At 32.7% G+C, this 25,626-nt stretch overlaps 1 protein-coding gene across 1 annotated transcript in view; it reads left to right on the top strand.

The window, feature by feature from the left end:
* The window catches only part of LOC143913712 (putative peptidoglycan muropeptide transporter SLC46), a 36,095-nt gene that overhangs the window by 6,654 nt on the left and 3,815 nt on the right, over positions 1-25,626 (top strand). Inside the window, exons 2-3 of the mRNA XM_077433678.1 lie at positions 13,997-14,861; positions 15,214-15,382. Of these exons, the coding sequence (XP_077289804.1) occupies positions 14,022-14,861; positions 15,214-15,382 (1,009 nt within the window). The 5' untranslated portion in view covers positions 13,997-14,021. The remainder of the gene's footprint in view (positions 1-13,996; positions 14,862-15,213; positions 15,383-25,626) is intronic.

Raw genomic sequence — 25,626 nt, 5'->3', positions numbered from 1 at the left:
TTTGACTGTAACCCTATTTAATTCATCAATGCAAGTTTTTAAATACAATATACACATTCAGGGTATATCGAAGATGTGGTTTTAAACGTGAAAATAGATCCATAATAAACATACAAATTGCACTACATTATGTGCAATTTGATGTGATCATATTAGTCACGTTGCATTGCACAACACACATTACAATAAAACCGATTTTTAGCATGATACGTGCCCAAGTATAATACAATTACAAAGCAAAGATAAAGCAAAAGCTGCAACATAAACTTGGTTATTAATTAAAGTCGATCCGATAGTATAATAAAATTTAATTGCGAAAAAATATAACGAAACGTTATCAAACGAGCGGACAGATCAAAATCAAAATCGACGAAGCTTAACAAATCATGGAGCGAAAACGAATCGACCGTGACCGTAAAAAATAACAGCGAAATGTGCAATTAAAACATTCAAAATCATATCCTTGCAATTTTTTCTTAATATAATGATACACTTGCGAATTTTCTCACACGTGATGGTGTAAGTATGTATATAAGTGGGTGGACCTAGATTCAACGATTCATATCTCCAAGTTTAATAGAACATTGTATTAATTTAAATCGCATTAAATTAATCTGTATACAGATAACAGTTAAGCATACTCAATTTAGCTTAATTTATTCAAATTCGATATGAAAAATTGTTTTAGTTGTAATCGTTGGGTGTAATAGTATGTGCGCATTGACGAATCGTTCTATTGTTGTTTGTAAGCATTCAGGTGTGCATAAATGTATATTTTTACACGTGTATGTAAAAAAAACTTCTTTGAACATTGAGCAGACGTATAATAAAAAATACGTCACTTTGTAGGCATCGAAATCATCCGTGTACATCTCGCCAAGACTTATTCTTGTATGAGGTTTTATAAATGAATGACAAGCGAATTAAGTATTTAAAAGTTATCACTTATCAATGATCAGCTTGAAAGATTGATTGATTGAAGATTATCGGTCTTGCTCCGCAATGCTATTGACCCAATCGATTGAGTAACAACAGTCAGCAATTAATTGACAAAATTAATCAGCGTAATAAATTTTGTATCATTTATCAATTTGAATATTTTCATTGAAAGCTTAACGACTCGAATATATTACGTACATGCAGGTGATTTTCATTTGTTTATTTTTCAGATCTTAAAACTTTTAAAAATTCATTTGTGTTTTGAATATAAAGCAATTGCTTTACAAAGTCATTGTGTTAAATTATCGGTGACAAATTTTTCAATGTGTGACGTACACGAGTTGAAAAGGTTTTCCCGTATAATGCTTTTACAAATAAATTCATTGTAAAATTTGTTTTTGTAACACAACAAGTGTTCTCTTCTCAGAATGCATTGATTTGGTTATCATTACCATCAATCTTAAACCTCTAAAAGTAGGCATTACGTACAGATTTTAAGAATCCTAGATTCTAATCGTAATAATTCTAGTTCTGAAAGGAACAAAGGTGAACTTATTGATAGAATTATTAGCTCTGGAGTATAATATAAAATGTTGACAAATCGTTTCTATGAAAGGATATTCATTTTTTCCAATAAAAAGCCTTAAGCTCTTGACCTTATTCATACGTAACGATACATACATATGTACATTTGAATGCATTCGTATTTTAATCTGTGTAATTTGTAAATATTATGTTTTAATTAAATACGATGCCTAATTGTAAAATAATCGTTTCAGATATTAGTACAAACTATTTTTTTTATTTTTTATTATATATATGTACATAAATATATTGCTTTTAAGAGTAATCTATCATAGGAATACTTTCGCAAATCCTTGGCACTTACTGTAAAAGTGAATCGATTTCATTTTTTCTTATAATTTAACTAAAATATACATAATGATATTTGATTTCCACAAAAATAATTGCGGTTTTTTATTTTTTATATGCTTTTTTTTTCTTCAAATAAAAATGACATTTCATCAAGTTCATATTGATATTGCTTTAAATTGAATTTTTGATCGGTATTTTGGTAGCATTGAATTCAGTTTAATTTTTATCATATTAATAATTGTTATAATAGGAATTTTTTGTACCAAACATTCGGTGGGCTCGGTTTCATCAATTCTCGTTAAATGAACTCTGTACTTGAATATGTTTGTCATCAACGTTTCTATACTTGAATATAATTTGTCATCAATTTTGAATAAGATTAATAATGTTATGTTTTTTACAGTTGCATGCATATGTATGTAATGAAACCAAAACCTTTTAAGTTGAAAGTTCTAGAATAATAATTTTATTTAAAATAATATTATAAATTTGCATTTAATGATTCATTAAAAGTTGAGATAAGTCGTATCATAGTGGAATGATTACTAATGATAATGGAAAATGTTTTTGGAATGATTACTAATGTTAATCAGAGATCAGCGGCCAGGATTCTTTTATGCACAAAAATGGTTCACTATTGTCAATTACTTTTGTGCTACAAAGCAAGAGAGCAAAAAAAGGTTGATGATAGTAATTGACAATAGAAAACCAATTTTTGGGCATAAAAGAATCCTGGCCGCTGGTTTCTGATGATGATCCTAGTATCAAGTATAGAAATGGAGAGTTCATTTTACGAGAATTGATGTTACACAAGGGACCCCCAAACTTTATGTATGATTTAAGCGGGTGGTAATTAAATATAATATAAAGGCTCATAAACTAATGATTGTTTGTGATTTGGGCTCTGTTAAAAAAGGTACTGTACAATGGTTGCTCCAAGAATTTCATGCTCAATTTTTCTCCGATAACGACTAATTGAAGGCGTTAGCTTAAAAGTTAGTTAGTAATTCAACCAGAAAAACTATATTTATTTATTTTTATATTTTATACTTCCTTATGATTTCATTACGGACTGTCCCTGAGCGACATATATGGTATTAAACTTATTCAAATCATATTCAAATAGTGGTGACATATTGGGTAGGATGATTTTTGTCAATTTGATTGAGGAACCACTTCAACAATGAAATCAGATAGATTGGCAAACTCTGATAGGAAACGATCGATTTTGAGTCACAAATATCCAAGTTTGGCCAGCAGCACTATAGATTATACTCGGGATAAATATTTGTTTTATTAAATATAAATAAAAACTCTCGTTGGTTAGCATTAATGCAAACACCGAGCTATGCTGCTGACTATTTAAGTTTGAATGTCGATTATCATTGTGATCCTAGCAACATAACAATTTTTCAATCACGACAAAAGTCACACATGACTCAGTAGTTGAGATTAAACTTTTCGATGTGATCTCATCAGGAAGAACATTACATTAATCCACAATCAATTTAAAGGTGTGATGTATATATTTTTCAGAAGCTTCAATTACACATAGGAAACATTCAAGGTCGTAAATGACTATGCACAAAGGGCTCTCTCTATTCTCTCAATGAAATAATGCATCAATAAAGCTCTCATGAAATTTTCCCAGTAATGATAGTCAGCAAATAGACCCGGTCATCATATTATTACTATGTAGTTATACGTAACTAGATCATGTGTTACATTCACACCCTAACAAAAATATGAACTTTCCCATAGTACAAAGTGAAGTCAAGTAACATACAGTGCAATTTTACATAACGTGCTTATATATTATTACTACATATATTTCCTATTGTTCGATGAAAATCCATTACCAGATTCGATACACGTACATAATTATCATAAACATGTGTTGTTTGTGACATTTTAAGCGGTTTGGCTGACTCCTATGTATGCGACCTTGACCAGTATTTTTCAAGTTCAATCTGCGATTTTCCCGTTGCGTTCGGAAAATTCGAGTGATGCGGTCTTACATTAAAATTAATGTCAGGGTTCTTGCATTTATTATATAAATAATATATTTTTTATCTCTCGATTCCTTATAATTGTTGTTACGAGCTTATTATCGCGACCGACATATTGTTTCAAGATCGCACTCACGTTGCCTTAATAAGGTTACATTCTTAACGTATCGTTGGCATAATTGCAAAAATTTAAATCTACCACTATGTGGTACTATGTTAATATTCTTTGAAACAAATGCGTGCATTTATCTAAGCCCTTATTGTAAAAGCATGTTGAAAATGTGAAAAATATACAATTTTTATTACCTACTAAATGTAAAATACCTACTTAATGTGAAATAGATCATTTTTTGAAGCGATAGAATATATGTAGATATGTAGATAGCAGTGTGGACTAGTGGTTATCATATGTTTATGCTTTCGAACATAGTGGTCGCGGGTTCGAGGTCTACTGGTTGCTGCTAGCCAGATCTTAGTTTGTGACTACAGGTTGATCGTTTTTCAGCATCTCGAAATTTGACGATTTATATAAAAAAAATGCTCCGAAAATGTAATTTATTTATAGATGTCTCTATGATGCTTTGTTAAAATTATTCTAAAAAAAAAAATGTGTATCGATGTTTTTTATTGGCCAGGAAGGCGCATTGGGGTTGACCTGTTAAGCCTTCCTGGTATATGTGTATGTAAAAATATAGTAATATGTACTAATATTTTGCCCGTTGATAATTCAACTGGTGGTAGTTTTAGAAATGATATACGTGTGTACATACATACATATGCATTGAAAAACTCGAGACATCTATGAACCTTTAACTTGTACATACATTTTTATTGTACATTTAATCATACTCAAATAGTGGTGACATAGTAGGTAGGATGGTTTTAGCCAATTTAATGGAGGAACCAGTAAATAATCTAATATATAAATTCGAAAGAGACTTTGTATGTATGTAAGTATGTATGTATGTATCTTTGGTTGGGAATCGAAAACAAATCGAAGTTTCTATGACGATTCGATATATTCTTTTTGGATTCAAATAAATTAGATAAAATAACAAATGAATAGTTACTATTAGATTCACCATGTTTACGCTGTTTATATTACAAATACTGAGCGAAGCCGGGTAAAACAACTAATGTATATTTTTGTATATATAATACATAACATTGAACGTGTGACTTATATAGGTATATTACTAGTATTTTTAACCGGCTTCGCTCAGTATTTGTAATATAAACCGCTTGAACATGGCCAATCTTATAGTACAAATTTTATTAAATTTATTTGAATAGTTTTATTTTATTTAAATTTATTTGAATATTCATTTGTTTTTTTTGTTAAATTGAAAGTCACGGATTTCACGTAACAAACAAACAAACTTACATACATACAAAGTCTATTTCTAAATTATATATTAGGATATTATTTTTTTCTAATCACATTTTGAGCTTTTTTTTCATTGTATTTTACATTTTGAGCTTTTATTGGTGATATTTTTTTTTCTCGAATGACGCAAATTCATAATCATAATAAAACAACTGGATTGTATTTTATGAATCGTTGTATCGTTCTCCTATTTAGAACCGAACGATTGCGAAACGGTTAGGTATCGACAGTTCCGATTAAGTTACGGCACTAGAGTGGTAATTTTCCATCTTGCGAAATCTTTTTACCACTACCGATCGTTAGGCAAGTGAAGTTCGCAAACGGGAAAACATTTTACCGGTGGTCAATTAATTTACAGAGCGTGGAATATGCACACTTCTTATGTACACACGTTCGACAGGCAGGCAATAGGTCATTTGGAAACGTTAAGATACGTTGACATTGCGTTAACGGATCTCTCAGTTAGAATGCTCGGAAAACGTCAATTTTTGACATTTTAAAAATGCTTTCTAAATAAAATGAATAGCGAAATTGCACATAATTTTTCTCGGCAAAGCCTGGTCGTTCCACGACACTCTGCTCGCTCTGATAGCTGTGAGCTATGTCGAATTATTGTGACACCCGTTCGTTCCATATACATAGATACTTATTATATGTCAAATTGTAAGCTATTTGAATAAAATATAGCATTTATAATAATATCATATGAAAATTAATTTCATTTTGTCTAATATTTTCACAATGCATATGTATGCAGAGAAATGTAATAACAATAGAAGGGCTTAAGAATAAAATTTACTTATACAAATGTATCCCATGTTGCTTATTGTGTGTTTTTGAATGCATTGTCCGATTTTTACCGATGCTTGCCCTTCTTGCGAGTAATATAAACGAACAGAAAAGTTTTTATCGGACATATGTACGTCGAGCACCAAGCATCGAATACGAATGATACTAAAATTATTTAGGATTGTCTGTGGACAATCGTCACTTGACAACAATATGACGCCTAAAGCGACTTCTATTAATATATCATTTATCTGTATGTATGTACATATAGGTAGATACTATGGATTCCAATACCGACCAAAATTCTACCTTATTTCGGTATTACCGGGAGCACCGGAATGTAAACATTTCAATTTTATATAAGTTGAATTTTTTTGAATTTAGAAGAAAACGTCATAACGTCTAGTTTGTATGGATTAGCCGAAAAATGTGTCAACACTCAACATACTTTTTGACCTGCTATTCAAAGGAGCTGCTAAGTGTATCATAAATTTAAAATTAAAGATAAGAATGCCGAAAGTACCGAACTTACATCTGAGACTGTTTCCGAATACATACATACATATATATGAGCCACTATATAATATTTGACAGTGGCGGAAGTCTAATTTTCAGTACCAAAAACATTATTTCTGTTTGACTTCATTCACAAATTGTTATCACTTATGTGCTTGTAAAATATAGTCATACTTTATATGTCAAGTACATATTTGCATACAATGTATAACAACAATAATAAATGAGTATATAGGCATTCATATGTAAGTATATAAAAACCTATATATCTATATAGGTAGGTATTATTAAATAAAGATAAGCATATCATATGCACATGAATTTAATTTTTGCTTTCTGAAAGATATTGTATTATAATGAATATATATTTTTTTAAATTCCGGTTCATATTCGAAATGCCATGCATTTAACTCATAGGAGTAAAGTGCACAGTGATTTCAATACAATATACCTACCTACATAAGGATGTCTATTTTCAAACGTTTATTTATAACTGCTGGTCTATTTATCTACATGTACCTACACACATATATTGTTTGAAAATATATTAAACATCGTTTTATGACATTTTAAGGTGACTCAAACTTTCAACGTGACATTGAACAACGGCAATATTTTTACTAAACCAATTTAAATTAAAAATAAAAATGTAATTGTTATATAATATCAATCAAGCTTTTCCTCCTTGTAATCATTACGTATATTGTAATACAGAAAAAGTTGTTATTTTTAAATTGTATCTCAATCTTTTAAATATACCATTGCTACAATTTTTTTCTCGGGTTCGGAAAAATTGGAAATTGGAAAATGTTCTTATTGAGCAATTAATGCAATGGAATTTAATTGATTACCAATAAAATTTTAATTCATTACCAAGAAAATAATAATTCATTGCCAAAAAATATTCGTATTTATTGTCATGATTCAATGTATAAGAACATTTTCCAATTTTTCCGAATGCATTCAAGTGTTGGAATGTACATATGTACATATGTTTGATAAATATGACAGTATTTTTTCCTGCAATAACTGAATATATGCATATAAAATACCAGCGTTGCTAAATTACGATTCAGCGATTAAATTTTTAAAGTAACCCTAGAAAAATCTGTAGCAATGGTATTTTAAAGGATTGTCGGTTCAACCGATTTGATAATATTTATTATAAATTTGATGAATTTGTAATCATCCTTTGATATAATTTAAAAGTAACGAATTTTTCTGTATTAAAATATACGTAATGATTACAACGATGAAAATTTTGATCGATATTTAAAAGTAATTATTATTTTATTTGTAATTTACATTACTGTAGTAAAAATATTGCCGATGTTCATTGTCACGTTCAATGTTTGAGTCACCTTAAAATGTCATAAAACGACGTTTAATTTATTTTCAAACAATATATGTACATATATATGTACACGTAGATAAATAGATCAGCAGTTCTAAAAAAACGTTTAAAAAAAGAAATACATACATAGGTAGGTATGTATATCGTATTACAATTTACTCGTATCAGTTCAGTGCATGGCAAATATGGGGGTTTTTTGCACGGGGTATTAATGATCAGGGGGTTTTTAACCGGGGGTATGTGTCCAGGGGGTACTGACCAAACAAATGCAAAAAGCCAGCAGCGTGGCTCGGTCGTTAAGCTTCTGCTTAACACTGAGAGGCGCCGAGTTCGATCCCTTGAGCTGACCTCGATTGAAAAGAATTTTTCTGAGTATATCTGTAATGCTGCTGGTCAGACCAGGATTTGTGACTCCTGGTTGATCGTTTCCTATCAGAGTTTGCCAATTTTCTCTGATTTCATTGTTGAAACGATTCCCGATTAAAAATTGGCTAAAAATCCTTCCTACCCACTATGTCACCACTATTAGAGTATGATTAATGTAAATATTACAATAAAAATGTATGTACAATTCATAGATGTCTCGTTAATTGTCGAGTTTAAGTCAGTGTCTCGTAATTTAGCGACTTATATAATAAAAAAATGCTGTATTGTTTGTAATTTGGCCAGGAAGGCGCATTGGGGTTTACCTGTAATGCCTTCCTGGTATGAAATAAAAAAAAAAAACAAAAAAAAAAAAAAATAAAAAAAAAAAAATAGCACAGATATAAAATCCGTAAAAAAAATATATTTTTGACTTTTAAAATTCGCTAGAAAATTAATTATAAGTATTTTAAAACAATAAAAAATCACAATCAATAGAAAAAAACTTCTGACTATTGATTCCAATACTCACAATGAGCACAGCAATACTAGATTTTAAATTAAAGACCGCAAAAGCCAAAAATCTGTAAAAAGTGCGCATTTTTTTAAACGCTCATATCTCGTAAAGGGACCCAAACAACAAAAATCAATATCATATTCGAATTCAGACGGACAAAATTAGTAAATATTGGTTAGTCTCCGCTCTGGTAATTTTTTTTGTTGCTCATTGTTATCAGTAGTCACCGGAGCCTGAGGGGCCGTGTATTGTTCAAAGGTTGTAAATGCATTGTTAAAGGTTTGCCGAACAATGGATAGCACTGTGACTATCCTACCTCTAGTTATCAGTCATCTGAAGTGACAGATTTTTTATTTTAAATATGATATATCGTTATGCTGACCATACTTCCCTTGTTTGAGAGGATAGTCTTTTATTTCACTGGTCTGTCCTTAAGATTTATTTATTTTCTAAAATTGCCTTTTTGCTATCGCTAAAAATATTAACGCCAAAATATCTAAAGATGCAATACAAATATTTTATCAAACCAACAAAGATAACACTGAGCAACAAATTTTTTTTACCGGAGTAGAGACTAATCAATCAAGTTTAACCCTCTAAATTCGAATATGACAATGATTTTTGATGGTTTTTTTTATTTATGAGATATGAGCCCTTAAAATAATGAATAATTATCACAGTTTTTTGGCTTTTATAGTCTTTAACTCAAAATCTAGTATTTATATGCCAGAAGTGAGTATTGGAATCAATAGTCAGATATTTTTCCTATTGATTATGATTTTTCAATGCCTTAAAATACTTTTAATTGATTACCTAGCGTATTTTAAAAGTCAAAAATATACTTTTTTTTAACCATTTAATCCATGATGTAATGAGCATATTTCGCTAATTTTTCACTTTATCACGATTATAAAGATAAGTTTTCTATCCCAATATTTATTTTATCTAAATGTACTGATCTAGTGGTAAATGTCTTGTCAAATTTAAAAGTGTGTAATAAATATGATTATTTAATATTCTAAATAATAAATGTTATAAACTTTTAAAGCATTTATAAAACGATTCTTTATATGGTCCTTATTTGTTTTCTTTTGGATATACGTAATTTTGTTGTTAATTTGATAAATATTTGAAAACCTTCATATGTTAATCAACTTTAAAGTGTGCACCTTTGCCATTTAGTTGAAGTTTTTCATGTAATAACGATTGAAAAAATTGTATATTTATTTTAAAAATAATAATGCCAATCATGTAAGTACATATGATTTACATGTATTTTATTGACATATACTTACCTAAATAAGTAAGATAATTACATAAATAACTAATAAAATATTTCAAAATTGTTGTAATTGTAACTCCAAATTGTTGATCACAGATTACCCGGAAACTTAAAATTGAAAATCATCTTTCGAATATGTCCGGGTTTATCCATATTCCATTCAACGTATATATGTAGTAATCGAGAGTTTCCCGTAGTTTTGCACAATAAAAGTATTATACAACAAATGTCAATCATTCAGCGTTGATGAATAAATATAGTAGTTTACACTTGAGTACGTAGTAGAGGTGAGAAATATAATTAATCAGATAAAAAAATGGCGGCCTTTATCTGTCGTGACACTTGGCAATGATTTGTTTCGGGGATTTATTAAAATTTTAAGTGAATAATATTTGATGACACCAGGAAGATACGTAATTTTCGAATTCACAGAGCGTGAAAAATGATGATGGATAATAACACGCGGATATGTCATAATCTTATGAGAATAATAAGATTTTATCGGCCTGAAAATGCGATGATTCTGCAAATTGATACCTGTATACTCACGCTAAAAAATTGCGTGTTTATACCTAACATTTCTGACGACACTTTTAACTTATTATGCAAATTTTCTCAGCCAAAATAACACGTTCGGGAAGTACCAAACATGTTTTGAAGGAAATGACAAAATATCGCAACATACAGTTTAAATTTAATTGGAATCTACATTGGGCCGTTTCGCAAATGAAAATTCCGAGTGAAAACGTGGGCTCAAATAATAACACGACGATCCGGTTTGAAGCGAATTTTCCGAAACCAAATGTTCATTTCTTTGCAAAATTGTACCTTGGAAAAATTTGAGCGATCGCGCATATTTTTTATCGACATTCTAAGCACTCACTTAGCACACACGTTTACTCTAATTAATCGATCAAAAGTTATGTAAAGCGAAAATTTCTAAAAAAAAAAAATAACATTATGATTTAAAAAGTACAGTTGCGTAAAATTCGGTTGGAGCAGATTACGCAAACTCGTGATTGATTCAATTAACCGCATTGGTTCAAGGTAGTGTAAAGACCCAGTGATTTCAATCTGACCAAAAACAAAAAAAAAGCCTCATTGGGCACGGATTTAGCACCAGTTATGCCCGAGGGCGAATCGTTGAACCGTTCGGTAACTGTTCGTTGTAAAAAAATATTGTAAATATTAATGTTTCTATTACTACTGGTAAATGTATATAATATTAGATAGCTTTGAAGTTTCGCAAAACGCCCCTGCGAAAATTTCACTTGTTCTAAATACTGCATTTTAATGGCTTTATTTAACGGAAAGATTTAATTGATAATGCCATTATGTTTTAAAACATATTACAACTATACAATTACAACTATATATGTACATATGTAGGTACATATATAGTTGTAATCTGTATCTATATATATAAAAATCAATGTCTGTCTGTTTGTCTGTCTGTCTGTCTGTCTGTCTCGAATAGGCTCCTAAACTAAAGAACCGATTACGATGAAACTTTCAGGATTTATTGTATGCATGTCCGGAAAGATTACTGTGAAAATAAAAAGGGAAAAAACCTCTTAATAATAATAATATAATTACGATTTTATCGACGCGAAAGTATGAAGCGCCAGTGGGTAGTTAAGGAAATGTTTACGTTAGCAACCAACTTGCGCCCACGTATTGCCAACGTACAAATACATTACGTACCACTCATACCAACCTGACATTACGTACCACTCATAACAATCCTACATATCTATATAAATCAATGTTTGTCTGTCTGTCACGTATGCGTTCCTATAATTTACTATAATTTAATTTGATTATTAAGAACTAGCTGTATTAGCCGGCTTCGCTCGGTATTTGTAATATAAACCGCATAAACATGACTAAGCTAATAGTAAAAATTTTATTAAAAAAAAATGAAAAAAAAAATTTTAAAAATAATATTTTTTAATTTTTGAAACGGGAATGAGTGGCATTGCAACGCAATAATTTCAAATATTTTTAGGGTAAAATAAACAAATAATTGAATAATTTTAAATGTGTCCGCTGCCTGCGTTTTTCCGACAAATGGGAACTGGAACGAGAACGAGAACTGGAACGAGAACGAGAACGGGAACGGGAATGGGAACGGGAACGGGAACGGGAACGGGAACGGGAACGGGAACGGGAACGGGAACGGGAACGGGAACGGGAACGGGAACGGGAACGGGAACGGGAACGGGAACGGGAACGGGAACGGGAACGGGAATTGCATGCGTTATTGTGGCATTGCAACGCATGCCGGGTTCAGCTAGTATATATATAAAAATCAATGTTTGTCTGTATGTCTGTGTGTCTCGAATGGGCTCCTAAACCACTGAACCGATTACGATGAAACTTTCAGGATTTGTTGTAAGCATGTCCGGGAAGATTACTGTGAAAAAAAGTCGCCCAAAAACGGGAATGAGTGTCATTGCAACGCATTGTTCCCTTGTTAGGGTAAACATTGCAACACCTGCGTTGTTAGGTAAAATAAACAAATAATTGAATTATTTCAAATGTGTTCGCTGCATCCCGCAACCGGTGGGATTGAACCCGTAACCACTTTATTCGAAAGTATTATATAATAACTACTAGTCTATGCTGCTGGTTAAATCTACCCATTTTCTTTGCAATCTTCCTTTCAACCTTATACATTCTTTCGGGTACCATTTCAGCACTTATGTACATATGTATATTGTCTGCCTTTCGACTTTCGTCCATTCTTCTAGCTAGGTGACTTTAACAACGACGCCTGTCATACGTCTCACCAACGTATTCCGTTTCCTATATCTCCTCATTATGTCAATCATACAGCGTTCAATATATTTCTTTGAGTGGATTAAACTTTGTGTAACAGTTTGGGGTTCAATGTCCAAGTTTCAAATCCATACAGTGGTACCCAGCAGTGTGAACATATTATAGTTAGCATATGTGCTTTCGAACTCCCACTCCTTGCTGCTGGCCCAACCTTGGTGTATGACCCAAGATCGATCATTTTCTATCAGAGTTTGCCAATTTATCTGACTTTCATTGAAACGGTTCCAACAAATTGGCAACCTTTACCAATTTCTCGCAGTTTTAGAGTTTTCAGCATCTCGAATTTTAGCCGATTCATATACAAATGCTGCAAATTTGTCCATAAATGTCTCGCAAATTTGTAGTTTTTCAACATCTCAAAATTTGACGATTTATATTAAAAAAATGGTCCGAAAATGTAAGTTTTTCAAAAATTTTATGATGCTATGATATATTTATGATGCTTTGTTAAAATTATTCTTAAAATTGGCCAGTAAGTGTTAGGCCTTCCTAGTATTTATATATATGTATGTATATGTATGCAATTACGTCATAACTGGCAAAACGCATTGTGATCGAAGATTTTTTATTTCAAAGTGACAATTTTGATTTAAAAACGTCGTTCATTCGCCCAAATGCACTCCATCTTAATTTGATACGCCTCCTTATTTCCACTTCCTTATAGTTTTTTATCTCTAAATTTTCTCTTCCGATTAACACATCGCTTTAGCTCACATTTCCATTGTGACAAACAAAGTGCATGTATCACGTTAATTCATTTTTGAGCGAGTTTTCGGACCATTTCCACACAATGGTATGCAGACGAGTCTTCCACGGTGCAAACATTACTGTCGAGTTTTGTATAAAATACGACGTATTCGCGCGGTGCAATCATTCAATTGTGCGGAACTAATTTGACGACAATCTAAATTCGCCAACGTGCCACTGAATGGGTGACCGTGTACATGCATATGTATATAAATGTGTGTGTGGTCATTCACAATTATTTATTTGGGTTAAACACAATTTTTGTACCCACATATGAATAAGTATTTATTCACAGATCAGTTCTTTGATGTTTGGTGAAACGTGAACAATGCGTCCTTCATTGTTATTCTGACATGATATGCTTGAATTTTTGCAGAGGGTACAAGTGACCGCACGACAACATGGAGAAATCGACAGATACAAAAGCAGACAAAGCGGACAAGCAAAATGGCACAACTCAAAACAATTCCGAGAAGCAATCCCAAGAGAAAATGTCATCTTCTTCACAATCGTTACGGTGGCAGACAAAAAGTTTCTTGGAAAAGCTCAGATACGTCAAAGAACACACGACAGTGGAACCTATGCTCGCTTGCTATATAATGCCTAGTGTGTTGGCATCATTAGCGACTCAAAATTTGAACTTAGAAAAGGCTTGCAGGGTAAATTTAAAATACGAAAGTCACGTCTGTGACGCTTTAGCAAACAGAGACACGGCCAATTACACGGCAGAAGAGGCCGAAGTTCAACTCTTGGTGGCCACTATGCAAGGATGGAAGACTATATTACAGTCAGCATTGCCTTGTATGTTGATTTTGTTCTTGGGAGCTTGGAGTGACAGGATAGGTCGAAGGAAACCTTGTATGCTTCTGCCAATCATTGGCGAATTTTTGACTACTGTCGGTTTGATCATCAATACTTATTTTTTCGACGAATTACCGATGGAAGTGGCCGGTGTTACGGAAGCTCTGTTTCCTGGTCTGACGGGTGGATGGGTCACCATGTTCATGGGAATATTCAGCTACATAGCTGACGTCACCACCGAAGAGACCAGGACGTTCAGGATAGGCATAGTTAATCTGTTCTGTTCCTTGGGAATACCCGTAGGAATGGCTCTGAGCGGCATACTCTTGAAAGAAATAGGATTCTATGGAATTTTCAGTATATCTGCTTCACTGTATTTGGTCAGCTTTTTATATGGATATTATCTGATTCAAGAAACGCCCACTCCAGCAAATTCAAAGGTAATTTACACCAAAGCAAATTTTATCACAAAATTAAAAATAAATCTAAGGTGAATAATGCCATATATATAAATACATAAAGGCCATTCGTAATAATTAATAAGCATAATTTAATCACATTTATTACGACTTGGTTGGTCTGTGTTGCCACTCTAGCATGCATCTGTATAGCCACTCTTATGAATGCATCAGTGGTGCTACAAGAGAACTGTCAAATTGTCAGAATTCACATTTAGAAATAATCATATGAATTTATATTTCATTAGTTATACTACATACACATATCTATCATTTATAAGGTTGAGTTAGTTTATTAGACATTTTTGACTAAATATTGTGTGCATTTTACTAGGAAAACTTGAATGAAGCCACAGGCTGTATGGCATCATTGAGGAACTTCTTTGATATTCATCACGTCAAGGACACATTCAGGGTCGCCTTCAAAAAAGGAGAAGGCAATAGACGAATGAGGGTTGCCATGTTGATGATAGTCGTCTGCGTAGTCATAGGACCAATGCACGGTGAGTTTTTTTTACTCTATTACTTATTCCATTTGTATTGAGTTTTCATTGAATTTTCCGAGTTTGGTTTGAATATTTGCATATTTTAAACACCTTCCCGTGCATCTGTTGCGGTTGTCCATTCGTTAAACGGTTATAATCGGCTATTGTGAGTTGTAACAATCGGTCGATCGTCTCCATTGTTATAATAAAGCGAAACAATGAGATTGCTTAATGATTTTATTTAATTATACATTTCTAATTTTATTGATATCAGTCGCGTATCATGAAATTTATGAAGTTCTACACATAACAACACATACAGCAAGGATCCCAGAGTCTTCATTTGTTAATTAAATACTATTGATTGCAATTTACGGTAAAATTTCATTAACCGGTACCCAGTGAATAATTTCTTTCATTGCGGGTTTATCGGTTTAAAAAAGACGAGGATTATATAATTGTTTTTGTTAAATTTTCCTAAATACGCTTATCTAGATTGAGACGTAAGTAATTAAAAATAAATCTAAGGTGAATATTGACATGTAAATACATAAAAGTCATTCGTAATAATTAATAATCATAATTGAGTCAACCATCTGATCGCATTTATTACGACTTGGTTGGTCTGTGTTGCCACTCAAGCATGCATTAGTGTAGCCACCCTAATGAATGCATTCTGTCAATTTGACAGTTATCACTGTCAAATTGACAGAATGTTCGCTACAACTTTTTACGATGAGTTACTATTAATATGTTACCACTGTACAAAATTTCAAGACCTATATATGTATAACAAAAGAGAAATATTATTATTATCCAAAACTCACTGAAAACAGATATGTTATTCAGAAACTACCCCGATCTCATTATAATTTGATATTTTTGATAAATTTAAACAATTAAAAATTTCATTCTGCCAAATTTCCCATTTGAGAAAATTTCATTCTGCCAAATTCCCTATTTGAGATAATTTCATTCTGCCATTCTCTAAAGTCCGTTCGGCCAATAGTCTGTCAATAGATTTACCGGTAAACCGGTAATGCAATCCTATTACATACATATTGTATATTCGGAGCAGGGTTGCCAGACGTCCCTATTTGAGTGGGACTGTCCCGAATTCAATAGTCAAAAATCCCGAGTCCCGCATTGGCTCTGAAAATCCCGACTTAAAAAAATTGTACATGTTCAAAAATGTACGTATACAATATGTAGTTAGAGGCTCGCTTAATTTTTGTACAGAAATGGTTCGACTTCAAAAGGAACAAATTTCTATCATAAGTTTTGTCCTTAAAACCAAACATGAAAATCGAATTTTCAGGTCTAAAACAATTACTTGAGATAGTGACCTTCTATACATATAACATAACTTAATTAAAATAATATTTTTTTTAAATTTTTTCCTTAATTCTTTAACTTTTTTTTAATCCATCGAAATAAAGAATGTCCCGATCTGTAATTTTTGAAATCTGGCAACTCTGATTCGTCAGTATAAATGGACAGTTGAATTTAATTTATTATATTTCATACATCCAGATTAGAGGTATCAAACTGTAAATCTACATATGATATGTTATATATCTTATATGGATATATTTATAAATAAAGCTAATATATACATATGTATATGAATACATATATAACATTAGTATCGTGGAATTTGCTTAGTAAAATTTTAAATAATCTGAACCAACGTAATCTACCCTAACTTACCATTTATCTAGTCTGATAAATCACATTTCCGCAACTTATGTACATACTCTGGCCATGTATTATATTGAATGCCAACAAATATATGTACAATATGAGGATATAATATATGTATCTTTGAATGCACAAAGACAATCTAATTTATGTTATTTAATATTTTTTGTGACTAACTGTTACATTATACCCATTAAAGCTGACTTACACTATATAATTCACCAATAATAATTTGTATCCTTCGACATATTGTTGGATACCAATGTATTTATTAAATACCGAAACAGATGAATTGTTTAAATGGAAAAAATATATTTTGAATATACAGGTGAATCTATAATATACAATGCCAGGTTTTTATAGTGATTGCTAAATAGCGATCAATCGAAGTTTGGACAATGCCAATGCATTTTTGACAAAATTGCACCAGTTGATGATTTCGAGCGGGTCAAGATATGTACATATGTGCCACAATCGTCATTCTGGACTGATTAGTACCGACCAATAAGCCGGAAATGACCGGCTATCGGTGCACAATGGTCGGGTAATTATGGTGTGTGGAATTATGTGAGCCCATGACCTTCTACAAACCGTATCATCATTGAAGATCGACAAAACACACACACAATACATACACACGATTGTTTTATTTTCTATTTTGCATGTCTCTGACATGTTCAATGCGACAAAAATGACAATAATAATAAAGTAGATTGTAGGTGCGGAGGAAAACGTGCTTAATGTATATAATATCATATTTCAATTAATCGTTGAAAAAACTAAACAAAACTTATCTACTGAATGTACAAACATAACGTATTAATATAATATAAACATACTATATATCTAAATAGTAGTTTTGTTCATGAAAATACTTTATAGATTTTTCATAATCTTCAAATAGACTAAGTATCGCATGAAACTTTTAGCTGTTAAAACTTTTGAGTGTTTAAGAGGGCTGTACACCCGAAACCTTAATTTTGTTGCCGTTCCTTTCTTCGATATATATATTGAGTGAATGCGACAAAATATATCAATATATATATTGAGTGAATGCGACAGTTGCGCTTCGACCAGATAATACGTATTTTAAATCGACAAAATCGAGGTTTCGTATTCTCCAATTTTCTCCTCCGAAACTGAAGCAATTTTTAAAAAAATTCACTATCGGTATGAGAAAGATATTTTCTATGCAACTGTATGCGTATTTTTTTTTTAAATCGACCGTTAAATAAGCACGCTGGACTCTTTTCGTGGGAGTAAAAAAGAGGCGATTTAATAGATGTTTGGCGGCTCCTAGCTCCTATAAAAAATAACTAATAAAAAAAATAAAAGCACAGATGCATGCCAATGGTTAATATCCATAGCATATTAAAAAATAATTTCTCTAGTGCCATAATTGAGGAAGGAAGAAGTGTAATACGTTTGTATGGACAAGGCGCTGGTGTCAAGCCCTCTTAAAGGAAAATTAAAAAGAACTTCGAGTGTTTAAAGGGAAATCTTATGGAAACTACATTATAACGTTGCTATAATTTTCATTTTCGCTAATTTTCAAATTGTTTTAATCCGGGGTAAGCACACTTGCAAAGATGGGACAAAGGATTGAGAACACTTAAACTTATGCCTAATACATAGTTTATGTGTGAACAAACTAGTTCGTTTGTCAATTTGTTTTTTTGTGTATACCACTGGTAGCCACGCGAGCTTTTTTTGAACGGAGTTCATTTTTCCAGTATTATCCTATTTGCCTTTTTTTCTATATATGCCGTTGTCAGGGGTTTTCAATATAAAATAAAATAGTGTTTTAATAAAATAAATCACAATAAAATAAATAAACAAATACTGTAATAAAATAAATCAATAACAATTTTATTTACGATCCGCCGTTTCCTTTTTCTCTTTGTCGGGGAGGTTTATATCTACTTTTGTATTTAGCCTTGCACTTACATATGTACAAATGTATATTTAAAGACATCGAGCGTCCGTACCAAACATTATTTCCTGTTTTTAACTATTCAGCTCTTTTGAGAGTATTATTTTAAATTAAAGTGAACATCCTGCTGGCAGCTAAATAATGTCTTGCTTAGAGAAAATGTATTTAGTCAACAGTAATGCATACAAAAACAGTCTCAATGAACTGGAATAGCAGGTACTATATAAAATACCATAAGCATTCATTGCAGCTATTTTTTTAAAATATGCGAGAACAGTATCAGTTTCTTGACTGGTATTCGTCCTATATTAGTTGAAATAAAAGGTTGACGCCCAAAAACGCACGAAAAAAGCTCGCGTGGCAACCACCGGCCTACACTATACATAATTGGCCAGATTTGTACGTGTTTGAACAAACTAGTATGTTCATGAACGAACGAAATGTACACTTGAACAGTAGCATGTATAATACTTAAAGCCAAATTCCATTAGTTTATTACTAAAATTACATTTTTATTTCCGTTACATTTTTGCGGTAAAAAATATTAAAAATTACGGGTATGATATTTATATTATATATAATTTAATCTGTGTGCGCTCGTTCAAATGAAAAGGTAAAAGACGCAACCTATTATAATCCAATTTCGTTAAAATCACAGGAAAAGACGCATTAACTCGCTGCAATTGTCTACAATACAATTCTGAAGTGTTCGTCGTGATGAGGCGACAGTAAAATTGTCTGATTAAAATATCTGCATTTTATTAATGCGACTTTAATATGATATTTAATCCATAGAAATAATGACACAGTAAGGTCGAACGGCATATTCAATTCGGTTTAATTAATGAGGGCTTTTGAAGTGAGCTCCCACCTTGAATTTTATCAGTTTGTCAAAGGCTCGAAACGAACGTGAACTTTCAATCTGATGTGATGAGAAGGTCAATTCCTGCTTTTTTTATTTTATTTATTTAAGCATACGTTTCCACGTATAAGTCATCGGGCTATCATTGTCTTTGGCCGATGACTTGATGGCCTCTTGGACGACGTGCGTGTTCAATTGGTAGCCCCAAGAGTACGGTGTGGCCATAAACAAGGCAGATTGTTAAGGGCCTAATGTCCCACATCCGGACGCTCGGCTTTGGTCAAGGATGGACTGTGACGTCGTCTACCGGAATTTGAATAGAAATTTTACATTGTTGTAATCAAAATTGAGTCGACTAGCGTTGACACCGGAAATAAATATCATATTTGACAATGAGTGATGATCGCCCTGAAGTTATTAAAAGCCACAACAATGTTGAGTTTTTGTTTGTTTTAATTGAGTTTGAATTTAATGACCTATATAAACTAAGATGGAGATTGTTACTTGATAGATAGTTAAAAAATAATTCTCAATGTCAGAAATTTCATAGGGTTCTTATTTTTATTATTGACTAGCGGTTGCAACCACCTTCGCTCAGTATTTGTAATATAAACCGCTTAAACATGGCTAATCTAATAGTGAACATTCATTTGTTTTTTTTTATTAAATTTATTTGAATCGAATTGATTTGAATATTTAGTGGCAGCCAATCAGAAACGAATTACACATTTATACACAATGAAGGTTTTTGTTTTGTGTCAGTCAGTGCTGGCCTTAAACCCAATGGCGCCCTCGGAATTTTTTTTCTAAAAACCCTTAGAAAAAAATTTCGCCTTTGGCGCTCTAATGTAAAATTTTGTATGGCTTTTGGCGCTCTAATTTTAAAATTTAAAGCGCCTTTGAAGCATCGCCCTAATTTATTTGGCGCCCTCGGGCGCCGCCCGACTCAGCCCCCCCCCCCCTAAAACCGACAATGGTCACAGTGAAACTATATTTCAAGTGAAAATATATTTTCACTAAAGCTTCAGTGAAATCATAACCAGTTACATTTTCAAGGTTGGTTTTATTCATTTAAGATTAGATTGTTAGGGTTGGTATTATTTAATGGTTAGGATAGGTTAGGTTAAGTAAAGGTTGGCCCTATTAATTTAAGATTGGGTTGTTAGGGTTAAATTTATAGAGTTAAACGTTGTAACTTCATTGTTTGATACATTTTCACTGCTTGAATTGGTGAAAATATATTTTCACTAGTGATAATATATTTCCACTTGAAATATGCTTTCACTGTAACATCTATATATTTTTAAATGAATGTCTGTCTGTCTGTGTGTCTCGAATAGGCTCCTAAACCACAGAACCGATTACGATGGAACTTTCAGGATTTGTTGTATGCATGTCCGGGAAGATAACTGTGAAAAAAAACGGGTAAAAACGGGGTCGGAAATGGGAAAAATTGGAAATGAGTGTTATTGCAACGTTATAATTTCAAATGTTTTCGCGTCGCGACCAACGTGTTGGCTGCCTGCGTTTTTCCGACAAATGGGAACGGGAATGGGAACGGGAACGTGAACGGGAACGAAAACGGGAACGGGAATTGCATGCGTTATTGTGGCATTGCAACGCATGCCAGGTTCAACTAGTACATATATAATATATACATCATTACATTGTTTTAGTTAACTTCATATTTCACCAGTTTTTTATCAACTTATGAAGCAAGGAATGGCCTGTATACATATAATTTTGCACTCGGTAAAATATCGCAATTCAGATCAACGGAATTAAAAATTTAAAATTTAGCTAATCTTTTTGAAAAAAAAAATTTTGTTTTTGTCGGCCGATCATGTGAACGATATGATATGCCGCGTCTCTTTCCACGCTATACGATTCCAAGGGGAAAAAGAGAGACGGAGCATGGCGTAAACGGCAAGTTCACGTTAAGTAACACGCACGCACGCACGCACGCACGCACTTAAAATTTGCATACATAAATAAGAATTTCCGATAACAATATAATATTCTATCAAAATTTAAGGTGTCCCCTCCTTCCAAGAGTATTCTACGAGTCTTGGAATCGTTAGCGAGATACCTAAGCTGTGTTGACCAAATGGTATCTGTTTATTTGGTTACCATGTAGGAATCTCGTCATAGTCATCGTCATCGAAACATTCGAGAATATTCCGCAACAACAAACCACATTCCTTGCGGAAATCACATTCATCAAAGCAGTTACTGCGACGCAGAATACATTCCCGAAAACCAGACGTCGCACACCTGCAACCATTATATTAAACTCAAGCGGAACGCCCCTACCAGTCGAGTGGAACCAAAACGGTCGAAACACGCCGCCACCATTAAACTACATCGAGCGGAACGGCGCCAATCATTCCAGAAAATTCTACGCCTCGACAAAAGTGCATTCCTCGTTTACGCATCAACAAACACATGCGCTTACGCATCAACAACCACTTCCATCAATCGTTCCAGAAAATTCTACGCCTCGACAAAAGTGCATTCCTCTCGTACGCATCAACAACTAAATGCTCGTACGCATCAACAACCAAATGCACGTACGCATCAACAACCACTTCCACCAAGCATTCCAGAAACACTATAAAAGGAGGTACAACCCAAACAACGCCAGTCGACCCACAGCAGCAAGCGTCGACATACAGCTCCTGACCAGCCACCACTACACTACGCGGACTTGGAAGATCAACCAGCCGGACGAGCCAGCAACACACTGCCGTATCCAGAGACCTTCCGAACATAGCCGAACAACGAGCCAGCAACACACTGCCGCATCCAGAGACCTTCTGAACATAGCTGAATGCCGAGCCAGCGACACTCTACCATATCCAGAGACCGCTGAACGACATACTTTTGCCCACAAATACCATACCTTTGTACAACCATAGGCAAACAATAAAACTTTATAAAACTAGCACAACAGTGTTTCGTTAGGCTGGGATACGGTCAACACTTACCTACCCCGCCTACAACCATATCAATCAATCAAAATTCGATGACAATACATAAAAGTGTGGATACCAGAGAAATGTTATAATAAATGTTATTGTTACATTTCTCTGGTGTATACACATGTCATGTACATACATAGATACGAGCAATTAAACTTTTAAACTGTGTTTTAAAAAGTGGTCAACATCTATACACTGGCTAATAACTATATCGTTACTTCTAAACTCTAAAATTGATTTTCGAACAAGTCTTCCGATAAGAATTTTCTTTTTATTTGTGTCTTAGATTTCAACTTGTCTAAATTGTGAGCTAAGATTTTTATCCAAACCTGATTGTAGATTACAGTCAAGCTATGAGAAGTTGAATAAAAAAAGGTTATATTGAGATATTCGGATATATATATATATATATATATATATATATATATATATATATATATATATATATATATATATATATATATATATATATATATATATATATATATATATATATATATATGCACAAAGGTATAGTAAAATTAATTAAAATCAACATCAACGTATGATGAGTGCATTGTACGATTGGTGATCAATTTTTTGTGTTTGTTTTGACTTTCTCTCATGCGTGTAAAAAATGTTGAGAATCGCAGTTCTCTTACTGATGATCTTCATCCTTATTGTAGGATTAACGCCTTGAATAAATATTTCCTTCAATCATCTTCAAAAACTCTGGCCTCAGCGGATGTACATACATATATCTCATTACCATGTCCCTTGCCTTAAAGTATTCACAAAATGCAAAACGAAGGTCGGTTGATTGTAATTCGAATACGGATTTCGACCTCCGAATGCAAAGATCTTCACCTCGACGAATAGGAAATTACACAGGTCAATGCGTCGTGAGTGCATACTGCATAATAAAAAGAGGCTAGTAAAAACGAATGCAATTCTTTAGGCGATAGTGTGTGTATATGAGGATAAAGTTGCAAAAAATCTTTGTAGGTTCTAAATTGGCAGTCAAATTTTAACGTTCAGTTATTATGCTATGAAATGTTTGTGTATGTTTATTTTGAAATTAAAGTTTCACCAAAACAATAGTGACCTATGTATATGCAACCAGGAAATTAATCATATTGCGTAAATTCTATAATTTGATGATGTTTCTAAAAACGCGTAGGCCTCAATTTGATGGACGTCGATTGCACAATAGTGCGCTCGTGTCGATCTCGTTATTTTTGCGCGTTAGAAAGTTCACGTGCACAATTCTGAGATGTGAAAGTGAAAATGGCGATAGTGATGATGATGGACTAGTTCTCATCCAAAGGGGATAGAGGGAAAAGGTAATAGTGTCATTCTGACTTTGCTGATTTCACGGTTGTCATGGTCGATACGCGCTTTACTTGTGACAATTGACAATCTTTTTTTGTTGTTTTGACCAACTTCAACTTCAACTTCAACTTGAGAAACTTGTATTTCTCGCTGCACTTGATAAACACGATCCGAGTACATCACACACGTTTCTTTCGATATTGTTGATAAAATACAATATTGAAAGTGTTCCAATTTTCAACATTGCCCAAATCGTTACGAGATTGCATACAATTATAAATCATACTTCAATATTTAACGACTGATGATTGGTAGCAGTGTTGGCAATAACAAATGTGACACTTATTTTAAAATTATGTAAATATGTGTTGAATTGTCCCTTATTGCGATTGCTTGATTGATATTAAATTGTAAATGAAAACTTAAGTCATAATATTATAATTAAAACATATTGTATCAGAGTCCTTAATTCTAAACACACACTTTCTAATGTAAATCTTTGAAAAAAAACCTAATAAATTTGCTCTTATGTCGTACGAAACAAATAAATTATTTAAACTGTAAGCAACTTTATGACCAATCAACTAATGAATTACCATTTGAATGCTAATATTATTTTGGATAGTAAAAAGGTCAATGTTGCAAATAAAAGAAAAATTATCAAATGATATATGATGATCCGACAAAGCCGCGCACGACAATACAGCGCCGATAATCCTGCATAGAACAACCTCAAAGCCGTACCAACAAACCCGCGCGAAAACTACAAAATTAAATGAAAATGAATTATTTTCGGTTTTAAATGACTTCTCATCAATAATAAAAAAATGTACTAAAGTTTGTTGGTTTTTGAAAACTAGGTTTTCCTCTATATTTTCAAAATTCGAAAACAGGTTTGAAAATTTGGTAAGCTGGTTTTAAATACTAGAATTAATATGCAATAATTTTTTGTGAAAAGGTGCTACAGATTATTTTTTTAGAAATTTATTTCTCATATTTGGAAAACGAAAAATCGTACAATTAATTCCGAACTGGCCATACTCAGACTTGAAATACATATATACTACGCGGAAACAGTTAAATGATGTTGTAAAATTTTAACTTAAAATCACGTGACTCAGATATCTAATTATTTATTTATTTTATTTTATTTATTTATATATATTTTAGCTATCAAGCTAATTTAATTATGAGTATTGATTAATTTTTATTAGATACTAGCTGAACCCTGCATGCGTTGCAATGCCACAATAACGCATGCAGTTCCCGTTCCCGTTCTCTTTCCCGTTCCCTTTCCCGTTTTCGTTCCAATTCCCGTTCCCGTTCCCATTTTTCGGAACAACGTAGGCAGCGAACACTCTGGTCGCGACGCGAAAACATTTGAAATTATAGCGAATGACACTCATTCCCGTTTTTCCCGTTTCCGTTCCCGTTTTTTTTTTCACAGTAATCTTCCCGGACATGCATACAACAA

This window comes from Arctopsyche grandis, chromosome 6 (assembly GCF_051622035.1).
Source record: "Arctopsyche grandis isolate Sample6627 chromosome 6, ASM5162203v2, whole genome shotgun sequence".
NCBI lineage: Eukaryota > Metazoa > Arthropoda > Insecta > Trichoptera > Hydropsychidae > Arctopsyche > Arctopsyche grandis.
The sequence above is the reverse complement of the archived record's forward strand: the minus strand, read 5'-3'. Positions and strand labels throughout refer to the sequence as shown.